This window comes from Caretta caretta, chromosome 1, assembly GCF_965140235.1.
Source record: "Caretta caretta isolate rCarCar2 chromosome 1, rCarCar1.hap1, whole genome shotgun sequence".
Lineage (NCBI taxonomy): Eukaryota > Metazoa > Chordata > Testudines > Cheloniidae > Caretta > Caretta caretta.
The window spans coordinates 45,029,344-45,052,557 of record NC_134206.1 but is presented as its reverse complement, the minus strand read 5'-3'; the positions used below and the strand labels follow the sequence as shown (position 1 = coordinate 45,052,557).

General features: G+C 41.7%; 1 protein-coding gene across 4 annotated transcripts in view; it reads right to left on the bottom strand.

The window, feature by feature from the left end:
- CDK8 (cyclin dependent kinase 8) overlaps positions 1–23,214 on the bottom strand; it is a 206,385-nt gene that overhangs the window by 3,803 nt on the left and 179,368 nt on the right. For 3 of the 4 annotated variants that reach the window (XM_048846234.2, XM_075127517.1, XM_048846246.2), the window contains 3 exons: positions 4,304–4,401; positions 2,761–2,839; positions 2,486–2,644 (listed from right to left, as the gene is read on the bottom strand). In XM_048846234.2, the coding sequence (XP_048702191.1) occupies positions 2,486–2,644; positions 2,761–2,839; positions 4,304–4,401 (336 nt within the window). The remainder of the gene's footprint in view (positions 1–2,485; positions 2,645–2,760; positions 2,840–4,303; positions 4,402–23,214) is intronic. The other variant, XM_048846242.2, reaches the window with a different exon arrangement.

Below are 23,214 nucleotides of genomic sequence, written 5' to 3'. Positions count from 1 at the left end.
AGCAACTGACTTAGCTGCCTGCAGGTTTAAGAGGGATCAACCCTCGTGTTGGAAAATATTTTGTGAATACACACTCCACTGAGGGATAGAATATTATAGTTACATTCTGAGGCAGCCCTGCTGCACAGTGGTTAAGGTTGAACAGAACTTTCTGTTTAGAACTGATTATTCAAAGTGCTCTAAAACCCACATGCATAGTGAAATGGACCTGAAAATTGATACACTAGCTGAAGACCTGGGGTAGAATTAGTGAAGAAAATTTGGGGTCATTTGGCTATGGAGCTCATGACATTCAGCTCCTGCAAAATGACTTGCCTTTACATTGTTAGTTTCTTATACCTTTATGTGTGCAGAGCCAGGGGGAAAACTATACACTTTATGAGAATCTGGGACATACCACTGGGCTACCTGAGTACATCTAGTCAATGATCCCAAGAACCAGTTTTAAAAGCTGAAAGAAAAGGAGTACTTGTGGCACCTTAGAGACTTTTCCATACGGCTAAATGCAGTGCCTTGCATAATGACAGGTTTCAGAGTAACAGCCGTGTTAGTCTGTATTCGCAAAAAGAAAAGGAGTACTTGTGGCACCTTGTGGTACTCTAAGGTGCCACAAGTACTCCTTTTCTTTTTGCGAATACAGACTAACACGGCTGTTACTCTGAAACCTTTTAAAAGCTGATTATTTCCAAGTTATTGGATTTTCATTCTTGTTTTATGTAGTAGTAAATGGGGTATGGCAAGCAAACTGACAGCAGCTATCTTACAGGGACAGAGGATCTAACCTCTCACTTTCCTCAAGTGTTATATCTTTCACAATATAAACATGCTTTATTTCCTCATTTTGAAAAACCCATCATTGACCCCACTGGCCTCTCCAACTAACCACCCATCTCCTGTTCCCTGTTCCAGACAATCACTGTCTGGAGTTCCTCTCCACCTATTCCATCTTAGACCCCTTCCAATCCAGCTTCTGCCACTTGCGGTCCACCAAAACTACTCTCAAAGTCTCTAATGACCTATTCTTTAGGCAAAGCTCAAAATCAGTACTCCATTCTGGTCAGCCACCTGTGACACTGTTGAGCATGCTCTTCTTCTTGAAATCTTGTCTTCACTTGGCATCCATGACTCTGTCCTCTCCTACTTCTCTAATCGCTCCTTCAGAATGTCCTTTGGAAAATCCTCTACATCTTCCCTCCAACTTTCTGTAGAAACTGTTCCACTGCTCCAAAGGCTCTCACCTTGGTCCCTTTCTCTTCTCCCTCTATGTCTTATCTCTGGGTAATCTCATCCACAAACACAAATCCAACCACCATCTCTACGCTGATCACTCACAGATGTACCTCTCTACTTCAGAAAGGTCTACTTTTGTCCAAATTAAAATCTCTGTCTGTTGCTAGACTTCAGCTCATCTCAACATGGCTAAAACAGAGCTCTTAATCTTCCCCCACAAGCCTGCCTGTTACCTTGCTTGTCAATCACTGTGGACCACCCCATCCTGCCTATGACTCAGGCCCATAATCAGGGCACCAGCTTTGACTATGACCTCTCTCTAGGTCCTCACCTATGTCTAAATCTAGCCAATTTTTCTGCATAGCTGCTCTAAGGTATGACCTTGTTTAGTCCATCCACACAGCTAAAACTCACTTCTAGGCTCTCATCTCGCATCTCAGCTCCTGCAATGTCCTTTTCTCTGGCAAATGCAACTTTGCCCAAGTCATATCCATTCAGAATGCTGCTTCAAATCATTTTCGTAGCCTATCACTTTGACCACATCATCCCACCCCCTTTGCATCCTTCCACTGGCTCCCTCTTCTCTATCACAAAACAAACTGCTTTTCTTTACATTCAAGGCTCTTCACTGCTCATCCCACCCTAGCTATCATCTGTTGTTCACTATTGAGATGTCAGCTCCTGCCTCCCTGGCCCACTTGTTAAATTTTCAAACAAGCACCTTCATACTTCCTCCCATGCTGCCCTACAGTATCCTTCTTCAAACACTCCTTGAAACTCTTCTTTTCCAGCTTGACAAGAGTTAGGCTGCTCTTGTCCTGAGATGACTCCCTATATCATGCTGACCAATACTGTCTCATTATTTTCTTATAATCCCTGATCTGTCTGTATCCATCTGTTGTCTCTTGTTTGCACTGCGCCTACCACAATGAGGTCCTGCTCTGTGACTCGGGCTTCTAGGTACTAAGGTAATACTAATAAATAATAATCACTAAAAGTTATTGTTTCCTTGCCACTCCTAACTTGATTCGCCTCAGAAGTTGAAGTTGCAGGATTGAGAGTTTGAAAAAAAATTCTTATTTTTTTAATTGAGCGCACTTGATCTGAAAGAAGCTGAGATACAATAAATACGGAACCCCACCATGCCATTATTCAGAATAGTTTTTAGAGTAGAGTTGCACTGTAAGTAGTTTCTTCTAAGTTACAATACACAAGAGCCAAATATATAATATATGGAAAATTGAAGTTGAAATACCTGATAGTCTGAGGTCATAATAAGTCCACCTGAGGTAGTGGTAGGAGGAACAACTCTCACTTTTTTCAATGGGGGTCCCTGTGTATGACTGTTGTCTTGGTTCCCTGGATGACCAGTTCCATTAGTATGGTTATTGCCCTGCTGCTGCTGCTGGTTCTTCTCAATTGGTTAAACAAAAAGAAAAATTTCAACTCAGAAGCAGTACAAGAGCAGCAAATGTGAAATACCGAGGTAAAGCTCAAGGAGACAAGACAATACTGTATTTTAATACTTACTTTGTCTCCTTTATCATCAGGTTCTTCTTCTGTTAAAAATTCTCGTTTTGGGTAGGGGATCTGACAACCTGCAAAAACACTGCAAAAACAAGTTAGCAGACTTGGTATATCTGCCTAGAATCAGAGAGGTTAGTCGTAGATCAAGATCTAGTATTTTGTCCGGTCTACTTTTAAATTTCCTGAGCCACAGTCTAATATATCTTACTGTCAAGAAGTTTACCCCTTCTTAATAACATAATTTACTTAGCCTTGTATTTGTTTTAACTTTTTGGCCATTTCTATTCTCTTCCCAACTCCCAATTTGTCAGTGTTTCTGGATAATGTGGTGACCAGACTGAAGTTGGAGAGATGGAAGAGTCCTGTTAGATACCAGAGTCAATTCCTCTAGAAGTGCATAATGTAGTTCCCTTCATCCAGGTATAAAGAAATCCATAAAATGTTGAACTACATTAAGTAGTCAATAATTGTGGTCAAGAAGTTAAAAACACCATTACCAAATAAAAAAAAATTAACTGTGACATGATGTGGAAGCCTTTGGAGGTATGTGGTCTCTCACCTTAAACTCATGGACATACATGAATGAATTTGTTACTGCTAACCCAAGCTAAGATTTCTCCACTCGTAATCATATGGATATACCTTTATTTATAACTAGCCTCTGTACCTGCGAACATGCTATTCATTTTGTATTAAAATGCTGCTAATTTAAGGTGGAGGGAATAGAATATTGACCTAAGAGCAGTTTCTGCAAAACCAAACCACTTGCACGACAGCATTAGAATATAAAAGACAGGTCAGGAGCCGTTATAAATATTTCACTAAGCTGAGCTGAATTAATTTCATTTTAATTAACTGTTATAAATATACATAACACATTTTATAAATTCTTCCCTTAATAATGAAAAAAGGAATGATACGCAGCATATGCTACTGGCCTTTCTAAAACAAGGCCACTCAAGCACTGGCTGGCCATCTTAGGATGCTTTATCATAGACTGTTCACCCTTTTTGCTGGTAAGCTTTCTTATGTTTAGAAATCTCCCTGTGCAGTTGAAAAGAAAGTGTGTCCACGGAAAATGGATTTAAGCTGTGAAGTATGAAAGTACAGAGAGACAATACTATTTCTCCCCCATCCCCCCACCTCCCATCTACTGAATTTACAACAAAGGATAAGATGGAAAAATGTAAACTAATTACTAAATGTCATCTGGCATTCTAGAACAGAGAACTGGACCTGCAGGCACTTAGCAGTTGTCCACAAAGATCTGTAGCATGCATAATCACCCTGTCAGTGAATAACAGGATTAGTGCTGTGACTAACAGGATCAAAGTTTCATAAAGCAAGAGATTAATAGGAACGCTACTTAATTTTAAAAACCTCAAATGGCATTTTAGTTATTATAATTTTTTCTTTACTTGTCAGACAGAAGGTATTTAATTCATTATTCACACACATAGGTATATATTCATAGTAAGCAGTAAACAAAGTGCATACATAAAAAAATATCTGAACATGCTAATGGATTAATAAACCAACCACTTACTCAGATGTGGGAAGTGGATCTTCTAAGAAATAAGGATCCTGCATAGCCTGTTCTGAGGTAATTCTCTTTATTGGGTCCATAGTAAGCAATTTCTGAAGCTAGGCAGAGTTTTAGAAAAAGTTCAGTATTACAAAAACTATTAATGAAAGCCTTCGTCCCACTGTATTCTGACATGCCACACTGTCACTCATATGATCTAATTTCTAGACCCCAATCACTAACGGCAAATATGAACCATATTTTCCCCTCATGTTTTAAATATTAATTGAATTTGTTATTGAACAACCACTTGTTTCTACCTATAAAAATTAAAACTCACTCAAATAATTAGCTTTGCCATAAGTGCTCTACCAACAAAATCCTCAAAACTTCCCCCCGCCCCAATAAATCAATCACTGTAGTTTTGTTAGTCTGCTCTTTCTTAGTGAAGAAGCTTTATTTTAAAATGAATTCACACACGTTAACTGAGATTTTATGTCACACTGACATGCACATTTACTTGGAAGAAATTATCTTTGAGGAATTTTCATTTGATTTACAGACAACAAATATTCTGACCAACGCCCCATATTTACTACAGCACATTATCAATACTATTTATACAGCACCATTAACATTGAATACTCACCACAGAAAGTGGCAATCATAAGGTAATGCATTTCTAGATGGGATAGGAAACTCCACTTGCCCAAGTAACTCACAAACAGTGTGATCCACTGTGCGTGTACTAATTATGAGGATAGCAGGCTCACTGTATTTTAAATGTCTGAATGGTATTCAGATGAGGGGGATGAGCAAAATCTTAGATCTTAGTTTATTTATTGATCTCAAACGACAAGTGAAATCAATGGAAAGGCTCCAGCAGGAACAAAATGCAGCTGCCCGCCTCCTCCATGAGCACATCAAGCCTGTGCTCTAGTCCCTCAGCTGGGTGTGAGTCCACTTCCATAGCCAGTTTAAGGTCATTGTCTTAATCTTCATACTAACTAATAGATCAGGTATCAGCTGCATTAAAGACCATATTTCATCTAATGCTAAGAAAATTGTGCTCCTCTGGGACAATGCAGATCACAAAGCATGAAAGCACCAAGGACAAAGCAAAGTATAAGAATATTTCCAGAGGAAATCAGAGAAATTTAACCTGACTACTTTCATGAAATACTACAAAACTGTCCCCTTTGACATAGTTTTTCCATCATAACTAGAATAACTTTCAAAACTAACCCACTTCTCTCCTTCTCTTTCCGTTTCCCCCCAATCAAAACAGCACTAACCCAAGCAGAGCTTTCTATAACCAGAAAAGATAGTAGAGCAAGTGTCTCCAAGTGTCCGATGAAGTGAGCTGTAGCTCACGAAAGCTCATGCTCAAATAAATTGGTTAGTCTCTAAGGTGCCACAAGTCCTCCTTTTCTTTTTGTCTCCAAGAAGTTCTCTATGGATTTTGCTATTGTCGATCTATTTTATGTAAGTATCTGAATGCCTTCTACATAACAGGTAGCAGTACAAAATCCTAAAACAGTATATATAGAGGGGAGGGGAAAAAACAAGACTGTCCTAATCACAGTGAAATAAAATAGGGATTTAGGTGGAAACGGTTTTCAATACTCCTAACAAAGTTATGTGCTCTGAGGAAATGATTAGCCAGCAGGCACAAACTGGTCTTAAAGCTGACTGTTACATAATCTCAAATGTATAGGCAGAGACACAAACTCTTTAGGTGTAAATTCAGTCCAAGTTGGAATAATTGATCTAACCCTTAAAATATCCAAGTGTGGTATTGCTCTTAAAGTCAATCAGCATGATTTTATGAGAGGAACACAGTAATGTTGCAGAAGCTCTCTGGGCATTTATATCGCATTGATAACTATTGCATCCTCAACACATTACAAATTCTAAAGTGAACACATTAGGGCCCTGTCGACAAAGGGATGTTACATCGCATTAGTTTGTTCGCTGTGAGTGCAGCAATTTAACTACATCAAACTGAAGTGCACCCACACCAGTTTGTCATGCCAGCCTAAGGTGCCTCTATCTGTTATTCTTTATATCCACACAGCTCTGCACTATTTGCTCAGTATTCTGGGTAGATATCCAATGGTGCACTGTTCCACCACAAAAATCCATGTTTTGTGATTTTTCTTGTTGTGGATGCCTCTTCAGTAGGATGATTTTTCAGTAGGTGGATGCCTACTGGAAAACGCAGGAAATTTGGATGTGTGGGGGAGGGTTCAAATTAACAAACTCCCCATATTCCTCTGCTGGCATCCATTAATTTTGTCAGTGCCATTTTCGAACTGCTGTCAGGCAGCATGGAGGAGACACTGCTGAGCAGGGTGAATAAAAATCAATGATTTAAAAAAAATCAAAAAAATCAGATTTTTTTGATAAAATGCTTTTTGAGGAAAAAACCTAAAGACACATTATAGCTCAAAGATATCTCATCATGGAATAGGGATTATAAATTCTGATTCTATAGTATCAGACAATATAGTCATGTAACGTTTAAGAAAAGTTTTGTAAATGAGTTCCAATAGTTCATGGACCTTATTGGGTTCCAGGGGCTTCTGTACAGATTATTTAGGTTAATCTATCCACTCAATGGGACTCAGTGCTCAGTCTAGAAGATACCACCAGAGATGCTTAGTTTTGCAGTTCTCAAACTGTGGATTTGCGTCTCCAGAGATAATATGCTTGTTAAAGCAAAAATGTTTTAAATAAATAATATAGAGGTGAGAAATAACAGACCTCAACCCTATTGTCCCTCTGCAAATTTGTGTACACAGAGTCAATCCCTTACCTCTCTCTAAAAGTGCAAAGTTTCAAAAAGTTCAATGAATATAAGATTGTCGGGGGCGGAATACATCAGGACAAGGAGAGTCTGGAGATAAATGTGAGAAGGGAGGGACAGGCAGTAGAAAAAAAGTGAAACTGTTTGAGCAGCATATTCCAGAAGTCTTGAGGTCTTTCTGAGTGTAGCCTTCATTGATTTGAGATCTACCATACCATTCTCTCACTAGAAGGGAAAACTATAATGGCAGTAGGCCATAAAAGAGACCCAGTTTTGGGAATATTTTAATGAAATTCCTCTACCTCTGGGTAAAACAGGCATGCCTGCAAAATGCAAATATTGCAACAAAGAAATGCAAGGCCTGGTTGCCCGAATGAAGCAACATCATGAGAAGTGTTCCTTCTCAGGAGGAAGCTGCATTGAAGACAATGAAAGGAACATATCTGAACATGCACGATCTTCAAGTTGGTAAACTTTTTTATTTCATACTTCTTTCTTAAGAACTGCCTGTCTTCCTTCTGGACTATTCTTGAATTCTCATGTTTGAGCAAAAAAAATATAATTGTTACTCTATGGCACTATCATTTTAGATGCAGTTGTGATAAAAAATAAATAGCTGAAATAGGCAGATCTTCCTTTTACAATTTCACCTTTAAAATAGAACTGAGTGTCAGTGAATGCAATGAGTAATACTAAATGAGCAGTATGGTAATAATAATTAAATAACTGCATTGATTTATTTTGTTTAGGAGAGTCCATCCTCAACATACAGGATTCTGAAGACTATCCACCTTCAAGATCACCATGATTTTCGATAGTTTCAGATTTCAGAGTAGCAGCCGTGTTGGTCTGTATTCGCAAAAAGAAAAGGAGTACTTGTGGCACCTTAGAGACTAACAAATTTATTTGAGCATAAGCTTTCGTGAGCTACAGCTCATTTCATCACTGAATGCATCTGATAAAGTGAGCTGTAGCTCACGAAAGCTTATGCTCAAATAAATTTGTTAGTCTCTAAGGTGCCACAAGTACTCCTTTTCTTTTTATAGTTTCAGAGTTATCTGCCAACGATAATGTTTCAGTCTCAGTACATATGTCACAGTATATCACCTGTAGCAAAAAGAAAAAAAAAATCTCCGTCATCCAGAAACAACTATACATAAATTTGTGATAAGAACCAGCAGATTACAAAAAGAGGTAATTGATTAAAAAATTGCCCAGTTTGTTTATGTAACAAACTCTCCTTTCCGTATGATTGAGAACCCACACTTCATTAACATTGTTCAGTCATTAAAACCAGGATACAGTCCACCCAACAGAGCAGATGTTGCAGGCAAATTTCTGGATATAGTGTATGAAAGAAAATGAGCAGTGTGCAAAAGGTCTAGAGGGTGAAATTGTTAACCTGAGTCTTGATGGGTGGAGCAATGCCCACACTAATCCTGTTGTATGTGCTTGTGTGACAACAGAAGAAGGGAATGTCTTCCTTACAGAAACAATTGATACATCAGGAAATGTACACACAGCAGAATACTTATAAGAAGTAGCAGTAAAAGCTATAACAAACTTAAAAAAAGTTCAAATGTCTAGTATGCAGCTTGGTCACAGATAATGCTACAAATGTATCCAAGATGAGAAGAAATTATTTAGAAGAGAGTCCCAAGCTAATAACACACAGTTGCAGTGCTCATCTGATGCACCTCCTAGCCAAAGACTTCACTGTTCCAGAAATAAAGGCTAAGGTTTTTGAAATTGCAAAATACTTCTGTAACAACCACTTTGCAGCAGCTGCTCTGAAAAAAGTGGTAGGAACCAAGCTAACTCTCCCATAAGATGTGCGATGGAACTCAGTAGTGGACTGTTTTGAGCACTATATCAAGATCTGGTCTAATGTGATGACAGTTTGTGAAAAAAATTGTGAAAAAATAGATGGCACTGTCACAGCCAAAGTTCTCAACACTGGGCTTAAGAGAAATGTTGAACACATGCTGAGTACCCTGAAGCTTATTTCTGTAGCCTTCAACAAAATGCAGGGAAATGTTTTATTGCTGACGCTGTTGAAATTTGGAAGGAACTAAGTGAGATCTTAAAAAGAGAAATATGCAATGACAGAGTTAAATTACGAGAATTAAAAAAACGAATGGGACAAGCACCATCTCTAGCTCATTTTCTTGCAAATATTCTCAGTACTGGGTACCAGGGTCAAACCTTAACTGCTGAAAAAGAGGAGTTGGCTATGACATGGACATCCAGCAATCATCCCTCCATAATGCCAACTATAATAAACTTCAGAGCTAAGGGTGAACCATTCAAGAAATATATGTTTGCTGATCATGTTTTAAAGGAAGTCACACCAGCGAACTGGATTCAGAGACTGCTGAAGTGATAATTTCACTTTTAACAGCAGTAGCTTCTTCTGCCGGTGTAGAAAGAAAATTTTCTTCCTTTGGACTAATTCACTCCAAATTTGAGAAATCATTTGGGACCTGAAAAAGCAGAAAACCTTGTTTTTCTTTTCCAGATTATGAACAAACAGGAAATGAAGGTGAAGATGACAGAGTCAGCTGCAGAAGCCAATATTTTAAGTTTCTCATGTTGACCTGGCTGACAGTCGATTTAATTTTTTTTAAATATTTTATTTAACTATTTTAGTTAAAAACAATTTTAACAAAAACAAACCTGATTTTAAAAAACTTGAACATTTAAATTCAAAAATTCATCTACAGCCTATTTTGAAGGACGACCTATCACTCTCACAGATCTTGGGAGGTAGGCCAGTCCTTGCTTACAGACAGCCCCCCAACCTGAAGCAAATACTCACCAGCAACCACACAACAAAAACAGTAACCAAGGAACCTATCCTTGCAACAAAGCCTGTTGCCAACTCTGTCCACATATCTATTCAGGGGACACCATCATAGGGCCTAATCACATCAGCCACACTATCAGAGGCTCGTTCACCTGCACATCTACCAATGTGATATATGCCAACATGTGCCAGCAATGCCCCTCTGCCATGCACATTGTCCAAACCGGGCAGTCTGTACATAAAAGAATAAATGGACACAAATCAGACATCAAGAATTATAACATTCAAAAACCAGTCGGAGAACACTTCAACTTCTCTGGTCACTCGGTTCCAGACCTAAAAGTGGCAATTCTTCAACAAAAAAACTTCAAAAACAGACTTCAACAAGAGACTGCTGAATTGGAATTAATTTGCAAATTGTATACCATAACATTAGGCTTGAATAAAGACTGGGAGTGGATGTGTCATTACACAAAGTAAAACTACTTCCCCATGTTTTACCACCCCCCTCCCCCGCCACTGTTCCTCACACGTTCTTGTCAACTGCTGGAAATGGCCCACCTTTATTATCACTACAAAAGGTTTTTTTTCCTCTCCTACTGGTAATAGCTCACCTTACCTGATCACTCTCATTACAGTGTGTATGGTAACACCCATTGTTTCATGTTCTCTGTGTATATAAAATCTCCCCCCTGCATTTGCCATTGCATGCATCCAATGAAGTGAGCTGTAGCTCACGAAAGCTTATGCTCAAATAAATTTGTTAGTCTCTAAAGGTGCCACAAGTACTCCTTTTCTTTTTACAGGTAACAAAAACTGCATCTTGAATAAAAGCAAAAACAATTAAGCAAGAATGTGATGCAAACTTAAGACCAATGGAATGGAGGCATGGTCAAGGAGTGCTGTAGGTGATGATCTCAAAAGGTTTCTCTTCCTCCATCTCCTGGGGTTGATTGTTGTGGGAAGGGCCTATAATTAGGTTGACTGAACTTATTTTAGAGGACATTGGACGATTGAGGTGCAAATCTTGACCTTTGTAACAAATGTGCACCATCACAGGTGTTTGCCTGTACATGGTCTGCATCATGTCCCTTTCCAGGGCCATGTGATCTCTTTTGATCCTTAGAGAATGCACCAAGAAAACCATCCCTCCACAACTCTGCCTTCATGGCCTTCTTTTGGGATGAATTTAATAGTTCCTGGAACAGATCCTCTCTTGTTTCTTCTCCCTACCTCCCATTCAGAGATTTGTCACCTTCTCTGTGGGTGATATCTCCCCTTCTTGTGAGCACCATGGCATTACGGGTGCTAAGGAAAGTCAGAAAAAGCACAAGTATTTATTGCACCAATCCTAGTCTCCAGGCCAACAATGATAAAATATTTATTTTCCACAATTTTGGAATGTCATTGCCATCTTCTCCTCCCATGCAGAGGTTCCCTTTGAAATGGTAAATTGTTTTGTCAAATTACTTCCCTTCTAGTATAGGCCCTCTATAACAAAGGTTGAGTAACTGTGCTAGTTTGAGTAGGTGTGAAGATAGTTGGTTGCCTATGCTGGTTTCAGGTAGGTGGAGGGCTACAGGAACGTGTGAATAGGGGCAGCAGTCAGCCAGCTAGTTATTCCATGTGAAACCCTGCAGGCTTATCCTCACGTTGGAAGATGTTACCCTGAGGAAAATCCTGAAGCAATGGGCAAACCAGGAAGATACACAGCATTCCTATTTACCAACACGCCTATTTATCTCATACATGGTGCACGAGTGGAACAGAAACACTAGATCAGGGGTAGGCAATCTATGGCACATGTGCCAAAGGCGGCACGTAAGCTGATTTTCAGTGGCGCTCACACTGCCCGGGTCCTGGCCACTGGTCCAGGGGCTCCGCTGGCAGCCGGGGCTCCGTCCGCCGGCCCCACTCAGCCTGCTGCCAGCCCCGGGTCATGGCCACCAGTCCCAGGGGCTCCGCTGCTGGCCTGGGGTACCAGCCGCCAGCACACTGCAAGCCATGGTTCCGGCTGCCAGCCCCCTCAGCTCGCTGCCAGCCCCGGGTTCTGGCCACCAGTCCGGGGGGCTCTGCTGCTGGCCTGGGGTCCTGGCTGCCAGCCCGGGGCTCTGCTCCTGGCCTTGGCACGGGGCTCTGCAGCTGCCCCCAGCTGTGGCCCTCTGGCCCCAGCCTGGAGCTGTGAGGGGTGCAGACAGGGCCAAGAGGGGCGCAGCTCAGCACGGATCGCATGGATTCTTATTATTGGCATGCAAAACCTTAAATTAGAGTGAATAAATGAAGACTCGGCACACCACTTCTAAAAGGTTACTGACCTCTACACTAGATATATGGGCAATCCTGAGAGAGCTTCTGTGCATTCCAGTGTGGTGCATGACAAGACACACCACTATCTTTGCCTTAAGTTCTCTTTTATAATACCTACATAAAGTACACTTCAAAGTTAAAAGAGTTCTGGACTAGCTGTTCTAAAAGCCAAATGCCTTTTAATGTCTTATCCCTTCTGAAATGTGTCTATCACCTGTTTTGGGCCAAATACCTCAAGAAATCTCAACTTTACTAAAACTGAATGCAATGATGAAAATGAGCCAATGTACCTTTTCTACTATTTTTTCCTCTTTCTGGATCTTCCTCTAAAATAAACATGCTTGCCTTGCAATGTGTTTGATTTATTTATTTAAAGCTCCTCTGGTGCTGACTTTTTGACCTAGGGATGAATGGGAGGAAGGGAGAACGAATGGGAAGCAGCTTGAGAAGGGTGGTATGGAGGTGATAAGTGTGGCTAGTGGTTGCAGGATTTCATACTGTAGAGAAATAAAACTTAACAGCTATAAGTCTCCAGTGTAGATACCATTTTGAGCATGCTGGGGAGGGGGATGTTAAATGCAAGTAGGTGGAAGACTCCCAGCTCTGTCAAGTATGGTGTCAGGAAAGAAAAAGTAGTTTAAATCACCCAAAGCAGTTATGTCATAATACTGAACACAATATTTACGGGTAGAGCTCCCCTTTGCAGCAATTTCAGTCTGGCTGCTGGTAGAGATTTTCTCCACAGCAATGTGTCCACATGAAGTTATCATGTAATGTCCAAATCTGCTGTTTCATAGTTCTTGGCTACCCTGATAAATCTCCTTCTGGTTGGAGTCCATGACAAATATGGGTTCCAGGTTTTTGGTGGGATTTGGGGTGTTGCCATATTGTCTTGGATGCTTTCTGTTTTGTCTGGGGTCTTTTGTGGATAACTATCCACCACATAATTCTCAGGTTTGCTGGTGACATTCCTTGCAAAACACAGTCAAGATCATCAGAATATGAGCAGGTAGTGGGAGCATTTCCAGAGGTCCCTTGTGCTCGGTACTTTTGCCAGAGCTCCTTTGTTTTGACTAGGCATTTGGGACATCTCCAGGAGAGCCCCTCTTCTTTATTTGCTCTAATAGTATCTTGTAGATGTCTATATTCCAGCGACTCTTCTACAGATGGGACTGGACATGCAGCTCTTCCAAAGACAGCAATCAAGTCCAGAACTTCTGCAAGGGTTTACAGAGAACCATGAGGAAGGGGGAGCATGGCTGCTATAATGGATATGGATACTCTGGTGTGTGAACTCATTACTACTGAATACTGGTATGGAAAAGCGGTACTCCTGGCTGTTTGCCACCCTTTAAACAGAGAGATGACATCAGTCAAGATGACCCCAGAAAAGTGGAGGACACAGAAACAAGCTCATCCATTGTGAAGCAATGCAGTGTGGGGTATAGTAGTTGGATGACTGTCAGAAGTGGAGTAGCTAAGAATATGTCCACACAAACATTAAAGTGGACAAACTCAGTGTGAAGTAGAGTTGCTTCCATTCCTGATGCAATATTTCTAGACAAGGCCTAGAAATTCTCTCATTTTCTCCAGCTCTCACAGTATATATTTTTGTTTTATTATGAGAAGAGTAGGTCAAAGTCGTGGGGTTTCCATTCAATCTAAAAGCGGTGAGATATGTAGTAGTTTCAAGACCAAGTGCCATATACACCGAGAACCGTGCTTTCCACACATATAAGTTTCACCTTCTCTGACAGTTCCATTAATACAGTGGAACGTAACTGTGACGGGGGAAGTTGTGTAGAATGAGATGGTCCTTCACGTACCTAGGCAAATCCCATAGTCGGCTTAGGAGATAAAGATGAAAATTCTGAACTTAATGCTTTATTGAACGATGAAGCCATGCAAAGAAAGGCGCACAAGGCAATGGGCTCTCATTACTTACATCACTCAGTATGTGGACTGCTGTATTTTCCAACCATTGTTGCTTTTATAAACAAGTGTGAATCTACTTTGAAAAGTGACTATATAAAAATGGAATCTTCTAACTCCATGTCTGCTCCTTGTATTTGGTTTTTGGTTTATTTTAGTGACAAATTGTTTTTTCAATTGCTCTTTACTCCTGTTAGCACTGCAAAGCCAACTATTTCTTTTGTGCATAACTGACAGAACGGTTTACTAAATTCCAGTCGCACCTAGTCACTGATGGAAGTCTTTAAAATAGTTATACACTCAACTTACAGCATGAGATTCACAAGCAGTTCTTCACGGTCTGCACATGGCTTTTGTGAAGTATCAGTTTGAATGGAACTCTTCTTGCACTGACTCAGGCACCAGAAAAGGAAAGAGGGAGAGCCGATTCACTGAATGGCGTCTCACAGCACAAACTAAACAAAACAACATCCTGGCATAGCATTATGGTTATTAGGTTATGAAGCTATCAGTAAGACGCTGATGAGTTCTAAGCACATTGGATCACAAACTGGCAGGAGAAAATAGAAAACACAGTGGAAATTCAGAGATGAATGACTATATAACTATCATGACACAGAAGAGATTGAAACTCAGACATTTTCTGCTCCACTCAGGGAGTGCAGAAGTATCTGTTAGTAAAAGACTTTCCATCAAAAAACAAGAGTAAACATTATCTAACCCTGGGAGAAAGGAAAGACAGTGCAGAGAGCATTTCAGCTTTGTACTGTGATGTCATCCTATCAGCACAGAGCCTAGCTGCATTGTATCTGGGAAGGGAAATGACGTTTCACCTAATTTTCCAGAAGGGACTCTGCAGTTTAGCATAGTAGGAGCAGAGTGGCTGGGTGCACTGTCTCGTGACCATAGGCATACATAAGGGGAACTCAGGGAAAGAAAATAGAAATAAAAAATTATATACAAAAAAGAGATAAATAGACGACATGGGAAGAAGAACCTAGAGAAGTCCCAGATAAGTTCTACCTGGGGGGAGGGTGTGTGTGTGTAAGGATCAGAGTGTGAAAAGGGGAAAAGACTCTGAGAAACCAGAGAGCCTATGAAAATTTGCCCTATTTATGAAAATTGGAAAAAAGTGTTGCTGGGAGCATCACAGAACCCAGGAATTCACTGGTGCTGGGAAGAAGTTATTCACCTTATGGACTCATGTGTGATCCTTTGATCAGGAGGAGGAACTGGGTGCAAGCATTCCTGACTGCTCTTAGCTTGAACAGGTTGATGTGAAGGGATATCTCTGAGGGAGACCATTTGCCTTGTGTTGTAAGGCCATTTAGATGTGCTCCCTACCCTCTGAGCGATGCGTCGGTGGTGAGAAGCAACAACGGGGGGGAGGGGGTTTGCAAGAAGGGGATCCCTTTGCAAATGTTGGCTGGGCCTCTCCATCAGTCTAGGGAAATTATGACCCTTGTGGGTAGTGACAGGGATTTGTCTAGTCTGTCTCTGTTTGGTCTGTAAACTGAGTTGAACCAAATATGAAGGCACCATATGTGAAGCCTGGTATGAGGTATTACCACTGTGCCTGCTGACACATGCCCAAAGAGTTGTAGGCTGTTTCTGGCTGATATCTGTGGGCTCTTTTGAATGGTCTCTGTGAGTGTAGCCAGAGAGAGGAATCTGTGTTGAGGTAGGAGAGCTCTGGCATGTAAACAGTTGAGGTTGGAGCCTATGAATTCCAGGTACTGTACTGGAGCGAGGGGTGATTTCTAGGCACTGACCTGTAGGCCCAATTCTATAAGCAAGTACATTGCAGCTTTGGTGACTCGGTGAGCCTCTTGGAGAGACCAGGTTTTGAGGAGGCAATAGTCCAGATAAGGACAGATCATGACCCCTTGGGCATGTAAGTGGGAGGCCATCACTAAGAGAATTTTGGAAATTATTCTCGGGGCCAATGATGGCTGGAAGTGGAGCACCCTGCAGTGGTCTTGTCCAAGAATGAACCTGAGAAATCACCTGTGAGTCGGTATGATTGAAATATGAAAGTAGGCATCCTAAAGGTCGAGGGCTGAAAACAAGTCTCCCTGTTCCAACACTGGAATTATCATTGCTGAAACGACCACCTTGAATTTTTGAGCTTTTACAAACTTTTTTACAAACTGAGGTCTCATATGGATCTCTAACCTCCCTTCCTATTGAGTATTAGGAAATAGCAAGAGTAGAACCCTATGCTTCATAGATGTTGAGGTACTGGTTCTCTGGCTCTTAACGAGGAGACTATCTACCTCTTGTCATAGTAAACTCTTGTGAGAAGGGTTGGGGAAGGGTGTTTTGGAGGGGGCAGAGAGGTAAAATGGGTAGAGTACCCTTTACAAATGATCTCTAAGACCCATTGGTCTGATGTTGTGTGCTCCCAGGTTCCGCAGAACGCTGCCAGCCGGTGGCCAAATGGGTGGGTAGCGATGGTTGGTTGTAGAAGTTTTGGGGAGTGATCTATCTGCACCTCAACCAACACGTTGTAAGGATAAGGCCTTTTCCTGTAGCCATATTGTAAGGCCTTTGTCAGCAGCCACATTAGGAGAGCAGCAGTCATTAGCTAAGAGACTCGCATTCCATCTAAATCACATTAAAACAATGTATTTAAAGCATCCACCACAATGGAGTTGGGTGGAAGAAGAATTCTGTCCCTCTTGCCGGGAATTCTGTCTCTCTTTTGTCCACCCGCTTGCATGTCAGAGTTAGCAATGCTGGCATATGCCATCTGGTTTTCGAAGGATCAAGGAGAGCCTCATTAATAGGGAGGGAAATTTTTGAGAAGGAAGATGAATGGAGAATGTCAAGGAGCTTGCGGTGTGTGTCCTTGACTTTTTCCAGCGATATCTGGAGAGAGTCTGCAACTCTCCTTGTGAGATCCTGGAAGAGGCAAAAATAATCTGCCAGGGATGGTGCGGGAGGCATGACAGCCTCATCTGAGATGGAAAAGGATGTGGTCTTTGGGGTCGCCTCTTCCTCAAAATCATTCTTATGATTCTCCAGGATTTCTCCTGGAGTTTCTGAAGCCCTGGATGACATGCCCGAGGGAGCACATCTCAGGGTTCTTGGGTGGGGCTAGGAGCCCCAGAGGTATGGGGGCAGTATGTAGAGCCCAGGGGTCCCAGTATGGCCACCGGGGTGGTGGTCGCATAGAGCCCGGTGGTGGTGTCCATGATTGACCGTACCAGGATAACAGTTGTGGGGCCATATGAGGATATGCCCGGGGACCCTGTTAATATCTGGCACTGTAGGGAACATGGGAGGATTATTGAGAACCCCCTCCTCTGGTTCGCTATCCGAGTCTGCACTAGAGAGCAGGGGAGCATGGCAAAGCAATGGGTAAGACTTCTGTGCTGGACAAAGACCCGGTGTGGAGGTCCCGGTACTGAGGAGAGGAGACTCTGGCACACCAGTTATACAGAGGTCCCTCGATTACTGGAACTGCAGCAGTGCTGACCAGCTCAGTGCCACTGGTGGTGCTAGGGAGGACAGAGATCTTGCCCGCACCAGATGTGATGTTGGTAATGATAGTGCCTTCAAGTGCTTGCTCCTGTCCTTCTCCCTCAGTGCTGTTGACTCAGTGCCCATGCCCACTGAATCTGGAGGTGTATCAATGATACCTGCCGCTGTAGACTGTCCTGAGCCGTGAGTATTCAGGCTTGATCTGTCCCGGTGGAGACAGTATCGAGGATACCAACCATGCTGGGGACTGTTTGCGGCTAGCTCGTGGCTCACTGAGGGGACTTCCAGCTCTCTTTCTTGATTTACGAGAGACAGCAGCAGCTGATGTCTTCACCCCATAGCTCTTGGATGTTGAGGGGTGTGGGGAAGACTCACATCTGCTTGGTGACTCTTGTTGTGGGTCCGTAAAGGTGTGAGGGGTGCCTCTATGAATATAATCTTCTGCCTCAGCTCTGTCCTTGCAAGACCAAGGTCTAAGCTGCTGGCAGAGAGCATATTTTAGAGACATGTCCTTCCCCAAGGCAACGAAAGCATCGTGAATATGTGTCTGCTACGGGATAGCCTTGTTGCATGAGAGGCACTTCTTGAAGCCCAGAGAACCAGGCATACCCCGTTGGGGGGGGGGGGGAGGGCCCCCAACAAGAAAGGGCAGGAAGAAAAACAAATACAATCTCTTTATAGGTATAGATTTTTTTATTATTTTATTTTTTTGAGAAAAGAAGACACACTGCAACAACTACTACTAAAAACTAAGCTCTAGGCTACAAAAGTAAGGTTGAGATAATAGTCGTTAATGGACTGCTAATAGCTCTGTCTCTACCCAGGGCGGTTGAAAAGGAACTCAATGGGGTTAGCCCGCATGTGCTGACTAGCCTTGTGGCAAGGAAAGAGAGAGCATGTGTGGGTCTACCAGACACTGCTACCAAAGTTCCCCGATCAGCAGTGCAGGAACGCAAGCACACCTACAGTGGAACACCCATAGGAACTACTCGAAGAAGATTCTGGGTTCTGGGATACTTTCTAATTACATTAGGATGTCAGAAAGTAGTATAATAAAATATAAAGAAATTATGCCAGTGTTTTGTCTGATCTGGTTGAGAGAGAGAGAGAGAGAAAAGAGGGTCTTTGAGGGTACTGGGGAGTTTGCCTAAGAACACGTGCATAATAAAAAAGAGGCGTTTTGAGTAGGTCTGGGAGGGGATTGGTGCAGAGAGAGCAGAGGATTTTCATGGATCCCATAGAGTCTGATTTCATGGGTTTGCTGCAGATTGTGTTGGGGAACTGACTGAGTCTTCTAGTGTTCTGCTATGTCTATCACAAACTGATGGGACAATTTTCCTTTTACCCTTTGGAACAGGAATTAAATTAAGGCATCTTTCAACCTGAAGAGCTAGATTCCATCACCACAAATCTATCAGACAGAGACTTTGGGGGAGTGGCAGAAAGAGACCCTACCAATGTCTAGGCCCACATGAAACATTAGGCAGAACAATTCAATTTAAATTCCAAAAGAGTAAAGTTAACATGAGCTGAAAATAAGAACAAGATTCTTATTGGAATCAATAACCTTAAACTTCATTGAACTCCTTTACAATCCATGTTCCCTCAAAACAAGAGATTGCAAATAAGACTAGTGGGTAAGGGCTGAGTTCAGTGGGGTAAAACCCCCACTTATAGAATTTGAAGGGATAACAGATGAGAGGCTTCTCACTGGGACTAGTTGCTGTTTAGAAACTAGACAGCAGGATTCACCCTCTGGTGATCAATCCTTACCAACAGCTAGACTATAAAGAGGGCTTGCCCCCAAAGCAAGCAACAGAGGAGCAACCACACTGTGTACTATAAAGGACCACACTCTGCGATCAAGGTCAGAGTAGGGGTACCAAAGCTAGTTCTGTGTCTCTAAGAGGGCACCTCACCTTAATGCATCAAGCTGAAGAGGAAAAAAGGGGGAGTGAGTCAGGGGAACAATTCCAAAGAAATGCCAACTTCAAGAGGGAAAAATCAATGTGTAATTGCATGAACATATTCAGACTCAATCTTCCCTCTGGAGCTTGTCCCAAAAGCTCTGGTGGAATTAGTATGGATAGCCCTGATCTTGCACCCTGTTTTAATCCCTTCTTTCGGGATGGAAATCCAAAAACATTAGAGATAAGACATACACTGTTAAGGTATCTTAACAATTGCTGCCCTGTAGTGATACCATGGCGGGGAGGAGAGGGAGGACAAATACAAAACATTTTGTGAGCACATCCTATCCATGATTACTTTGTGACTGACTGTCTCCACTGAACAGCAAAATGAATCTCAAGACCTTCAAGATTTGGAAAACAAAGGAGAAGTTTTCAGGCGAACTTGGCCAGACCATTCACCCTTCTTCAATTAAGCTAATTTGCTCTGAACCAAAGTGACCCATTGTCTTATTGTGTGGGATATTAAAAGTGCTTATTATCAAGACCTGTACTACATGGAAAGCTTGACCTACATTTTGTAGAAGACCCCTGCAGCAGACTGGAAATGCAGCAGCTTCAGATAAATTAAAAAATTGATTTAATTCCAGTTGTGCCCCTAGGAATTAAATATGAAAATGAATAATAGAATCACTACAGTATTCCCAGTGATATTTAATTTTATATTAAATTTGTGTTATGCTGCCCATACATTTTTAATCTTAATTTTCAAAGTGGTCCAGAATTTTGTACTGGAAATGCTTAACTGTACTACAGACGCTGTCAAGAGGAAACTAGAGATTTTGGCAGTTAGGTAGGGAAAAGTAGGGATTTTTGGCTCCTGGCAAGGAATGAAAAGCAGTTTGGGTTTATATGATAAGTGCATTACCTAATGCTGAAGTGATCAGTATGAATAGGTTACCAAGATTGACACTAAAATTTGCATAATTGGATTTGCTATTAGATTGCCTAATGGAGATCTGAAAACTTGATTAAGTGACCTCTTTTACATGCTGTAGAATTAGGATAAAATGGTGTATGTCGGGGGAAGGGGGAGAGAAATTTGTCAGTTATTCTTAACTAGCAATTCTGTGCTTCTGTAAGATTTTGTATTACTATGTAGAGCTAGCAGTGAAATATTTTGCCTACAGTAGGGTCAAATGTAATCAAACTTGCAGGCAGAAGGCAGTGCATCTCTTCTAAAGGAAGACAAAAGCATTTGGAATTATTGGAAGTATCTTAGGCCTCCAAATTCTACAAACTATAATTAACCCCACTTCAAATCACAATAATCAGAGACTAGTACAACAGTGATGTTGTATTGTCCGTCTCACTATTTAAAACTTCATGTCCAACAGCACTTGTCAAAGGAGTATTATTCACTTATAGATAAGGCCGCGAGTTTGTCATGGATTCCATGACTTTCCGTGACCACCACAGCGGCCGATGTGCCTGGCTCAGGGGCAGCTCAGGTAGCCCCTGCACCAGGCACATCAGCCGCTGCTGGGGCAGTCTCGTGCTTCCGCGGGGTCCCCCACAGCAGAGTTTGGGTGTGGGAGCTGGCAGGGGCACCGGACAGGGTGAGACGGGCTCGTGGGCAGCACTTACCTGGGGGACTCCCCAGAAGTGGTAACATCCCCCTCGCTCAGCTCCTAGGTGGAGGCGTGGCCAGGCAGCTGGTGCTGGGGGGGGAGGGGGAAGAGCAGACATTGGGAGGCTCCCTACCGGGCTCCGTGCCTCCCCTCTTCCCCCCAGCAGCAGCAGAGTTTGGGTGTGGGAGGGGGCAGAGGGTTAGGGCACGTGACAGGGTGTGAAAGGCTCTGGGCGGTGCTCACCTGGGGGGCTCCCAAGAGCCACGGCCAGTGGGAGCTGCGTGAGCGATACCTGGAGGTGGAGACAGCACGCAGAGCTGCCTGCCCACGCCTCTGCCTACCAGCTGAATGAGGGGGATGTATTTATCTATAAAAAGAAAAGGAGTACCTGTGGCACCTTAGAGACTAACCAATTTATTTGAGCATAAGCTTTCGTGAGCTACAGCTCACTTCATCGGATGCATACTGTGGAAAGTATAGAAGATCTTTTTATACACACAAAGCATGAAAAATGGGTGTTTATCACTACAAAAGGTTTTCTTTCCCCCCACCCCACTCTCCTGCTGGTAATAGCTTATCTAAATTGATCACTCTCCTTACAACGTGTATGATAATCAAGGTGGGCCATTTCCAGCACAAATCCAGGGTTTAACAAATTTGCAAATGAATTCCAATTCAACAGTCTCTCGCTGGAGTCTGGTTTTGAAGTTTTTCTGTTGTAATATCGCAACTTTCATGTCTGTAATCGTGTGACCAGAGAGATTGAAGTGTTCTCCGACTGGTTTATGAATGTTATAATTCTCGACATCTGATTTTTGTCCATTTATTCTTTTATGTAGAGACTGTCCAACAGGAGAGTGGGTTTGTGTGTGTGAGGGGAGGTGGGGGGGGGGGGGGGAGAAAACCTGGATTTGTGCTGGAAATGGCCCAACTTGATTATCATACACATTGTAAGGAGAGTGATCACTTTAGATAAGCTATTACCAGCAGGAGAGTGGGAGAAAACCTTTTGTAGTGGTAAACACCCATTTTTTCATGTTTTGTGTGTATAAAAAGATCTTCTGTGCTTTCCACAGTATGCATCCGATGAAGTGAGCTGTAGCTCACGAAAGCTTATGCTCAAATAAATTGGTTAGTCTCTAAGGTGCCACAAGTACTCTTTTTCTTTTTGCGAATACAGACTAACACAGCTGTTACTCTGAAACCTGTATATATCTATATCTTTACATTGGAAAGAAGATGCTGGAATTCTCCAAGTTAAATCGATAGATTTGTTTCTCTTTAAACCTGCTGACAGAGGTCAGCAGTACTTTATGTCTAGGTTTTTAAATTTGCCTAAATGCTCTTTAAATATAAGCAATGTATCAACAGTTCTACAATATATCCGTTTGAAAACAACACAAAAAAATCAGTCCCCAATTCAGCAAGTTATTTAAGCAATATGACTACTTATGTCCTTATAGTTATACAAAAGCGTAAGTACATTGCTGAGTCAGAGTTTTAGTGAGGAAACATTTTGGTATGCAGCTATCACAGCTTATGAGAAGAACATTTTACTAGGAAGTATCTATAAATAAGCCACTAAAAAGAGTTGTGCCTCTAGGAAGCAGGCTCTTTAAATTTGATAAACTAAACTTTCAAAGTTTAATACAATATTTCCCAGAGTACATATCTGATATGCTAAATAAGGAAAATATTCAAATCAATATGCATCTTCCAGATTTAATGATTTTTTGTATCACAAATAGATTTTAATTTGCTTTTTTAAAATACACGCAAATGAAAAAGCAGTAAAGTGCATTAAAAACTACAGTAACAAAAATAAAACCACAAATTTACCATGATTATTAAATATAGAAAACCTGTGATGTATTGTATTCAAATTCCAAACCAGTTAAATTCTTCATGCAATTATTCTCTTAGTCAGGAGCAATAAATGAGAAGTACTCTGCAGTGTTTCCAGTTCGGGAAATACATGTTAATAGTTTGGAGCACTGCGAATAAATTCAGTGAAAGAGCATTTGGCACCAGCCCAGCCCCAAATTTGACCA